The sequence below is a fragment of the Colossoma macropomum genome, unplaced genomic scaffold, assembly GCF_904425465.1.
Source record: "Colossoma macropomum unplaced genomic scaffold, Colossoma_macropomum, whole genome shotgun sequence".
Taxonomy (NCBI): domain Eukaryota; kingdom Metazoa; phylum Chordata; class Actinopteri; order Characiformes; family Serrasalmidae; genus Colossoma; species Colossoma macropomum.
The window spans coordinates 34,130,971-34,140,970 of NW_023494807.1; the positions used below are offsets into that span (position 1 = coordinate 34,130,971).

At 41.9% G+C, this 10,000-nt stretch overlaps 1 protein-coding gene and 1 non-coding gene across 2 annotated transcripts in view; one reads left to right on the forward strand and one right to left on the reverse strand.

The window, feature by feature from the left end:
* Positions 1–6,506, forward strand: part of ngef (neuronal guanine nucleotide exchange factor) — a 40,709-nt gene extending 34,203 nt beyond the window's left edge. Inside the window, exons 14-16 of the mRNA XM_036555927.1 lie at positions 2,672–2,751; positions 4,854–4,958; positions 5,349–6,506. Coding sequence (XP_036411820.1) covers positions 2,672–2,751; positions 4,854–4,958; positions 5,349–5,584 — 421 coding nt within the window. The 3' untranslated portion in view covers positions 5,585–6,506. The remainder of the gene's footprint in view (positions 1–2,671; positions 2,752–4,853; positions 4,959–5,348) is intronic.
* A 3,285-nt stretch (positions 6,507–9,791) lies between these two features.
* Positions 9,792–9,865, reverse strand: trnai-aau. Its single transcript has one exon. It is a non-coding gene; the product is annotated as a tRNA-Ile (tRNA).
* Positions 9,866–10,000: the final 135 nt, after the last annotated feature.

Genomic DNA, 10,000 nt, shown 5'->3' on the forward strand with positions numbered 1-10,000 from the left:
TTTAATCCTGTCTGACTCACTCTCTCCTCTCGGCCAGCAGGGCGGGACTCACAGTGTGACGGACATCATTCAGCTGGAACTGACAGTTTTGGCCAAAATAATGACTGACGTTCCTCTTGGCCAATCACAGCTCTCTATTTCAGAAGTGAACAACAGACCTGCTTTTTCATTAAAGAACCCACTTCACTCTAAAAAGGATGGTTCTTCAAGGGTTCCTTAGTGAAGAAAATGGTTTTACATAGGTCCGTGAACACTCAAAGAACCGTTTGCATGATTACAGGGTTCTTTGCATTGTGAAAGCGTTCTTCAGCTTGATGGAGAATGTGCTGTGGATGGTTCTATATAGAACCAACAGGGCTTCTGCTATTGTTATGATGTCAGGCTTGTTACAAAAGAAGAACCTTTTCGGTGCTATACAGAACTCTGTTCAAAAAGGTTCTAGATAGAAGTATTTTCTTCGCTAAAGAACCTTTTGAAGAACCATCTTTTTCTAAGAGTGTACCTGTGAGGGAACATTTACATTTTCTGTACTTGAAATGGAAAATGTACCTGCACAGAACCTTTATTTCTAACAGGTACCCTGGTTCTCCGTCCTGATTCACATCCAGTTTTAACTCATCCTGCTGAGACCAGCAGGAAAGTATTCAGTCTGGACCTGACGTTAAAAACCGAGTTTAGCGCGAGAAACACAATCAGACACATCAGTGGGAATCACTTCTAATCTTAATACACATAAAAATAAAATAAACCTCCCAAAACACAGTAAGAAGGACGAAGCTGAAGTTGGCTTCCTATTCGCCAGCTTCTTGTTTGAGTTTTCCCATTCCACCTTAAATGGTGCAGCGGTCACTTTCTGGTGCCTGAAGCTGCGCCATTTAAGGTGGAACAGAAAAATTCAAAGCTGGCAAATAAGAAGCTATAACTTCAGCTTCATGTAAGAAGGTGCTAACGTTAATCTATTATGAATATCTGCACGGATTAAGGCAGCTGTAACTTACCGAGCTATAAGGCTTTAACCATCACTATAAATAAATAACTACTACATGAAGTTAAGACCCCCTGAATAGACTATTAAATGAAATGAGCTTAATATAAAACCAGAGGAAAAACAATCACATCAACAGGTTCTCTGTGCCTCATTAACCACACGGCCATATCTACACAAACACCACACAGACAACACACATCACACAGACATGAGTGTGGATCACTGCGTTCCCTCCGTTATATAATCCTGAGAGTGATATTCCTGAAATAGTGTAATTTTGGACAGTATCTTTATTAAACTGCCGCTCTGTAATGGTACTGAATGCAGTCCAGCAGTGATGTTGACCGCCCTACAATGGCGGCGCTGTTGACGTGTCTGGCTGGACCCAACGCGGCATCTAGGTATATATATCTATGGTCACGGCCCCCAAACTACGGAACTCATTACCGCAGTGTCTCAGTGACGGTCCTTCACTGTCCTCCTCAGAGCTCAGCTTAGAACTCACCTCTTTACAGCACTTTCACTCCTCAGCTCACTGACCGTTTTTTGTTTTGTTTTGTTTTTTTCTTTTTCTGCATCTGTAAAGTGACGTTGGCTTTGAGAAAAGCACTATATGAATTTATTATTATTATTATTATTATTATTATTATTATTTATTGTTATTCATCCACAATTTTATTATTATTTAGACAAATGATCTGAGTGTACAGAGAAACTCCTTTTGGAGAACTGAAAGTTTCTGTAAAATATTTTGCACCTTTTAAATTTAAAACCGTCAGTAAACAGATTAACATGAAATGTTGAGTTTATAATTTGTGTTTTACATTTGAAAACTTTTATTTGAAGTTTAGTGAACTTTGTTACTTAAATTTAAATGCTGCAGTTTATTTGCAGTGAACAAAAACATTTTGCTTTTAATTTTATTTTAATTTGAATTATCTCTTTAAAAGATCACAGGTTTATATAAGTAAACCTTTAAAATAAGACATTTTAAGAAAGCTTTATTATTTTAATACTTTAATTGGAATTAGTCCCATTTAATAATCTTAAAAATAATTCATTCTTAAAATAAGAAAAATCTAAAAATGTCCTTTTTTATAGTGGAGATCTTCAAAACATTTCGAGTCGAGTTTTCAGTCTGTGTTCAGAGTTAATGAAGCCGTTTATTATCTACTGTGCAGCTTTTTAACACTGAATCCCTCTGAGAAGCATTTCAGGAACTATTTTAAGCGCTACGGTGCTGATTTAAGCTGCTTTAAAGACGGTTTATTTAAAAGCAGAGTTTCCAAAGTATTGAGCTGGAAGCTGTTCAAACTTTCTTATTTAAGAAGATTCAGTCTAGTTTTTGCTCATTTTAGACTTTTATTATAACGCAGGATCAAATTAGTGTAGATTAGTTTTGTCCTCAGAGCCTCAAACCAATATAATATCATAAAATTGTAAGATAATTTGGGAGCACAAGATCTTTTTTTCTAATTTTAAGAAATCTGATTAAGTAAAACATTCTCACCACAACAGCAGGTAAGTGTGTTTGGTTTGGAAACAGCTGATTTCTGTGTTTGTTTAGGAAATTAATCATTCTTATTAAACACTGTTACTGCATTCAGACCCTCAGATCCACAGGAGTGTTAGCATTGTTTACCTGTTTGTGTTTTTGTGTGTGTTTTTGTGTGTGTGTGACAGGAGTGAAAAGCTGAGGTGGATCTGTGCGCTCACACCAAACCGCCGAACACGATTCCTCTCAACCAGCACACACCAACCAGGTACACACACACACACACACACACACACACCCCAACACCAACCAGGTACACACACACACATACACACACACACACACACCCCAACACCAACCGGGTACACACACACACACACACACACCCCAACACCAACCAGGTACACACACACACATACACACACACACACACACCCCAACACCAACCAGGTACACACACACACACACACACACACACACCCCAACACCAACCAGGTACACACACACACACACACACACACACACACACCCCAACACCAACCAGGTACACACACACACACACACACACACACACACACCCCAACACCAACCGGGTACACACACACACATACACCATAGAAAAATTTTAAAAAGAATCTGAGCCCATTCATCCAGAAAAGCATTTGTGAGGTCAGACACTGATGTTGGACAAGAGGGTCTGGCTCACAATCTCCATTCTAGTTCATCCCAAAGGTGCTGGATGGGGTTGAGGTCAGGGCTCTGTGAGGGTCAGTCAAGTTCTTCCACACCAAACTCACCCAGTCAGGCCTTTATGGAGCTGCTTTGTGCACTGGGGCTCAGTCATGCTGGAACAGAACAGGTTCTTCCTCAAACTGTTCCCACAAAGTTGGAAGTGTACAATTGTCCAAAATGTCTTGGTGCTGAAGCATTAAGATTTCCCTTCACTGGAACTAAAGATTCTAGACCAACTCCTGAAAAACAGCCCCATATCATCATCCCTCCTCCACCAAACTTTACAGCTGGCACAGTGCTGTAACGTCCAACCACTAGGAGGAGTCAGAGAACCAGGATGAGCTGGTTGAGGCTGATCAGGTGCAGCTGTGCATGTTCTACTTAAGGAGAGCTCTCACACAGCTCACCGCTCAGTCTTGAGTTAATGCGGCCATGTGCACGTCTCTCTGCTGAGCCAGGAAATGGTGTTGTCTCAGGTCTTGAGTTTATGTTAAACTCTGGGTTCTCTCACAGTTGTTTTCTTGTGTAAATATAAGCTCTATATATAATACTTTCCTCAGCATTGCTGCAGTAGCTTAGTGGTAATGCATTTACCCAAGTTTTGTTCGGTGCAACCTTGCTTTTCTCTATTTTCCCCCCGTTCTCGAGTCTCTACTGCTCTGCACTTGAGCTCCTCTCTGTGACTGGTCACTGGTTTATCCCATAGCCCACCAGGTTTCTAACATGGGGACTGCCGGTTTGATCCGCATGTGGAATAAGCCAGCCACCTTCAGACTGACTGATAGAGAAGTATGATTCGTCACTCCACAGAATACGTTTCCACTGCTCCAGAGTCCAGTGACGGCACTGCACTATGCTCCTCAGCACTCGGCGACCCGCTCTGTAACTTTACGTGGTCTGACTCTTTGTGGCTGAGTCGCTATGGTTCATAAACACTTCCACTTTTCAGTAATACCACTCACAGGTGATGGTGGAAATCTAAGAGGGAAGAAATTTCACAAACTGACTTGTTAAAATGGTGACATCTTATTCCAGCACCACACTTGAATTCTTGGAGCTCTTTAGACCCATTCTTTCACTGATATGTGTGAAGGCAGGCTGCATGGCTGGGGGCTGGATTTTATACACCTGTGGTGATGAGTCTGAATGAAACACCTGAACTCACACAAACTGATTTTACCCAGATTAAAAGTCTCAAAAGTGTAATTTTAGAATGTAAAAATTAGGCTGGCTGAGTTAGAATTGGTACTCAGTATTAGCAGATTAGCAGGTTTCTGTATCAGAGGGAAAAAACACAGCAAAGATGATGATGGTGATGATGGTGATAATAATAATAATAATAATAATAATAATAATAATAATAGCCTCCTGATTGACTGTTCCCTCCATTTTGGAGGTTCATTGCTATGAAGCTCCGCCTCCTCAGAGGTCAGCAGCAGTGCTATTGGTTGAAGATGTGAATTTAAATGTCAGAATTCAACAAAGTTGAACCTGATGTTAAAATTCACACCAAAATTTGTTCAGTCTGTAAGTTTAGGATGTGAATTCCATTGAGATGAATATGATCTCAGTATATAATGTATATAATATATATTCTGTGTTTGTTTGCGTGTGTGTGTGTGTGTGTGTGTGTGTCAGACTCTCCGCAGGTTCAGTGTATTCAGTCGTACTCCGCTCAGGAGCCTGATGAGCTCTCTATAGAAATGGCCGACGTCCTGCACATCCTGGAGAGAACCGACGATGGTGAGAACACAGAACACCGATTCAGTTCAGAACGACTAGGTAGTCTGAGTTTCAAACCTCTATTTTAGAAGCCTATCACCACCACTGTGAACGATTCTGATGCCAAACCACTCTGAATTACTTTGTTTACATCTTATTAATTATGCAGGAATTTTGGAAAATGTGTGGAATTGTCCTTCAATTAGCTGTTCTTTGATTAGATTAGATTAATTTGCATAATATAAAAGTGAGTAAAATTGTTGTGTCCAAGCTCCTGACTTCGTTTACATGAATAAATACCCTTAAAGTATTAAAGAACATTATTATTATTATTATTATTATTATTATTATTATTATTACTGACGTTGTTGTTGTTGTTATTAGTTGAGCTCTCTCTGTGCTCCTCCTCAGGTTGGATGATGGGGGAGCGTCTGCACGACGGCGAGCGCGGCTGGTTCCCTTGCCGCGTGGTGGAGGAGATCCTGAGCTCGGAGGTCCGAGCCCAGAACCTGAGGGAGTGCCAGAGGATTCAGCAGGCCCAGGGTGGGCAACAGGGGGGCACCAGGGCCGCCTCCAGGGGGCGCCGCGCCACCAAAACGGCACTTTACAGCCCTACCTGGGTCAACCAATCAGAGCAGGAGCAGTGAGGGGCTCCACCGATGCAGACTGGACACGGTGACCTTTGGCCTGAGAATTAGCTGATTAGAGACGACACGTTCCACCGAATTAAAGCGCAGGAGGCTTCTGCGGATATTGTTCTGTCTCAGGTACTCACTGGGGGTCAAAGGTCACGGCTGGAGGAATGCCTGCGCAATGAGGCTCAAGTGGGATTCTTATTGGAATTTGTCCGTTCCGCCTTAAATGGTGAGGCGCCAGAATGTAACTGCCGCACCATTTAAGGCGGAACAGACGAATTCTAATAAGAAGCCCACTCGAGCTGCGTTTCTGCGCGTTTTGTGTTTTAATGGCTGCTTTTACGAACCATTCAGTTCTTCACAAACACGTTCAGCATGAAAACAACCTCACTCTGTTTACGGGAGCTGCTGTCATGAAGGAACCAGAACAAACGAGCGAACAGAAGACGAATGAACGAAGCAGGAAGTGTCGGGACTTTTCTAAGGGTCGGACTCCAGTCACCCCTGAGTGAGGAGCGGCTGGTGAGAGTGAGCAGGTGTGCACTGTATTATACGAGCCTCGGCGTCTCGCCCACCGACCAGGTTTTTAAAGTACTGGCTTTGTGTTTTAATCGTCTTTGGTGAATGTTTTTATTTCCTGAGAAGCTGCAGGTTTTGCACGTCCTGCAGCAGATTAATAACATCAATACGCGCATGTAACCGCGTAACACGCGGCTGAAGAGTAGTAAACCTGCACAACCAGTCTAACCAATTAAGTGCTTCCCAACTGGAATGCAGCCGGAAATATGCAGCCGGATCGGTGTGACGTGTATGTGTGCTTATTTTCCTGCATGGTCATGTGTGCCGTACAATGTGCAATAAAAAGGTAATTGCCAAAATTTCTGTTTTGTAAAGAATAATTTATTGTTAATGACGAATAAACCTTGAATGCTGAGACGCCTCGTTAGTCTGATTATTTCAATTAACCTGTAGACTGATGAGGAAATCTGAAACAACACCAGATAAGAATAATAATTCCTGCAGTATGTAATGGAATTCCTCTCTGAACTTCCTTGTAAAAGTGTCCAAAGATCACAATGTTGATATTTTTTATTTGGAATTTGGTTGTTTTTGTGCTCAGAGCAAGAAAAACCAGAGATAAACTTCCTTCCTAGAGTAAATACAGACTTCACTGGTGATGTTTACGGGCCGCTTTCTCAAATTTAGTGATAAAATTGTCAAAAATTTATGAAGAATTTCAGCAACTTTGCTCCAATTTTATGCCCAGACCCATTTCTTATTGTTATCCCTTGTTTTCGAGTGTTGCCCCTTGGAGCTGAGTTCCAGGGTAGTGGTTGAGATCTTCCCTCTGAAATGGGACCCTCAAATAAAAAGAGCATCACTTCATTAACAGCTACCAGCGCTGCTCTGTAGGTGACCCTGCCAGTCTGCAGTGACAGCAGAGGAGGGTAAAGTTCAGCTCCTCACTGCTGGGCTTTAGTTACATTTAGGGCATCATATGACTTCAAAGAGGGGGCAATTATTTATTATCACCCACCACTAATTCTTCAGTGATATGAAGCTGAAGTCAAATTTTCCAGTTCCACCTTAAATGGAGCAGCAGTTACATTCTGGCGCTTCAGGCTTTAGAACTGCTGCACAATTGAAGGTGTAACAGGAAATTTAGCTACCGAGACATGCTTGTTATGAAGAAAAGTAATACACTAAAACGATATTAAACTAATATAATACAGTGGTTATTGTAATTTTAACAAAGAAAATTCTCACATTCATTCAAATTCTCACAGTCTTGTGTTCCATCTCGCCAGTTTTTCTTTTTTTTTCTCATAACTCTCTGTTTGGAGGGTCATGTAGCCCCAACACTTCACCCTCCCCCTCTATCTCAACAAGAATCAGGACATCCCACCCCTAGACGTGAATGCACAAACAGGGGGGGTAGGGCTGAGGGGTAAAATGGGATTAAGCCCAAGAAAGCAGATGTGAACTGTAATGACACAAGCAGACCAGCAGGAGGCAGCAGCAGCAGAACCTCTCAATTTGGCAAACATAAAAGCACAAAATAACACAAATTTATAAAGTTCAGTTAAAAATTTGGTGCAATATCTTGCTGGAACAGCAGTTCTAGATCCTCGTCTGTAGAAAATCCTCTGAGCCGTTTGTTTTTCTGTTCTTGCTTTTCTCTCTCAAAGCTGCCCAAAGACCCTCCCACCACGACTTTCTCTGAACACGATTGGCTGACGCAACCTAACCAAAGCCAGTCTGTGCTTGGACACGCCCACCTTGACTTTCAAATGTTCAGATCACAAACTCTGATTGGCTGTGGTTCACTAAGCAAAACCAATCAAACGCAGAATCTGGTCAACACATCACGTGACATCCTGAATAAAGATGGCAGATTTAAACTGATCTGTAAACCAAACGATTGAACAATGTTGAGCCAAACACACGGAACAGGTACACACGTTCTCCATACGTTTACACTGTATGTTTACATAGGAAGTAAATGACACACTTGGGCTTGTATGTTGGAGCTGTTTGTCCAGTTTAAAGGGGAGAAAACCACCGGCAAGATGGCCGGTTCTACAAGGTCAAAATGTAAACAGAGTGGTTCAGAGTGGTTTGGTATGAAACGCTCCATTCTAGATAAACTTACTGAGTCAGAACTGTTCATGGTGGTGGTGATAGGAACCAGACGTCCACCTCTAAAAGCTCCCTCACAGAAAGTTACTACATGAAATAGTTGTGAATTCACTGCCTGATGTCCGAGACGTTGGCCTCTGTTCCACTGTAGAGCCTCAAGGTTCACCCGACCATACTGTGCCGTTCTGCGCTGCTGCGGACCCCTGAGAGCGGATACGGTTTCTTTTATATCTGCTGTGCTGCCCAATCAGAAGCACTGAAGGAAAACTGCGCAGGACAGTGGCCCAACGACAGCTACAGGCTAACAGCAACACACATCAGAACATGTGATTCCAGCTTTATATGAGTCTTGAGGAAAAGAACAGTGGGTGCGGAACGTCTGCTTTCTGAAGGTGTGTGTGGTGTATAATAATATAATAATGAAACCAAACACTGCAAACGGTTCCTAACAGCAAATTCAAAGTGTATTATATAGCTGTACAGGCTTGGCCACAACAACAAACAGAACCCACAGTAACTCCAAGATACATGCTAACTAACCAAAACAACAGAATAAACAAAAGAGCTTATTGAGCTCCATGACTGACACCAAACACAGACAAAACCCCAAAACACAAACAAAATAGCAGCCAAACCAACACCTGGTGAAGATCTTTGTTTGCTGTTAGCTGACCTTTGCTGTTAGCTGACCTTTGTTAGAGGGTTGGTTTTTACTGTGTTCTGTTCATTTTAACATCATTTGAATGTTAAGTGTGTCATAAACTGGGTTAACAATCATAACTTCACTTTAACTTCATTCAGCTGTGATGAAGAGTTCATAACTGAGGTGAACGTATTGACCAGCCGGGTCACAGTTTACCTCTCTCTCTCTCTCTCTCTCTCTCTCTCTCTCTCTCTCTCTCGTTCTCTCTCTCTCTCTCCAGAGTTCAGTCTGCTAATTGTCTTTAAGTTTGTGTCTTAGGCCTTTGAGTGTGAGGTTGTGTGTGTTTGTGAGAGCATGGTGACCTGTTAAGATTCACTTTCTCTATTTTTAAAAACATTTTTCTTATTAAATTTTAGAATCTGTTTTACTTTTGAATCTCAGTATTCAGTGCTCTTCTATTTTTAGTTTTTGGGTTATTTAGGACCAGAGAAGTTATAAACGGGTGTTTTTTTTCATACTTTCTGAATTTGTATCTGAGCTATGCTGCGGTAAATTACCCACCACTGTAAAGAAATCTGAGTCTCTACAACCAACTGTTTCACACCAAACCACTCTGAATCACTGTTTACATCTTAATTATGTAGAGGTTTTGGACCTCCACTCCAAAGACAGCTAAAAGAGGAAAGCACAGAGTCTAGAAATACAGTAAACCATACATAAATGGTGTTTTGTGCTCGTTTCTCTGTTATAAATGCTGTTAGGAAGGTCACAAGTTAGACGTCACGCATTTTCCCTGTAAGTTTCAGGCGTTTTAACCCTAACCGGAGTGATTAAACAGACTGAGCTGCTGAGTTAAAGGCGGATTAAAGTAATCTGACATTCCATCAGTCCAGATTTAAGAGTCTAAAGTAAAACCTGGCTGAGGAAAAGCTTTATTGGCCCGTACGGGGATCGAACCCGCGACCTTGGCGTTATTAGCACCACGCTCTAACCAACTGAGCTAACCGGCCATGACGGCCACGACTGAAATCAGGCTATAACAGGGTTATGACAGAGATCTACTGTGCTTCTTTGGTGTCATGATTGTTGTAAACACTGTACGCTCACCGACTGAAACCGGAAAAAGAATCACTGGAAGGGGCGGT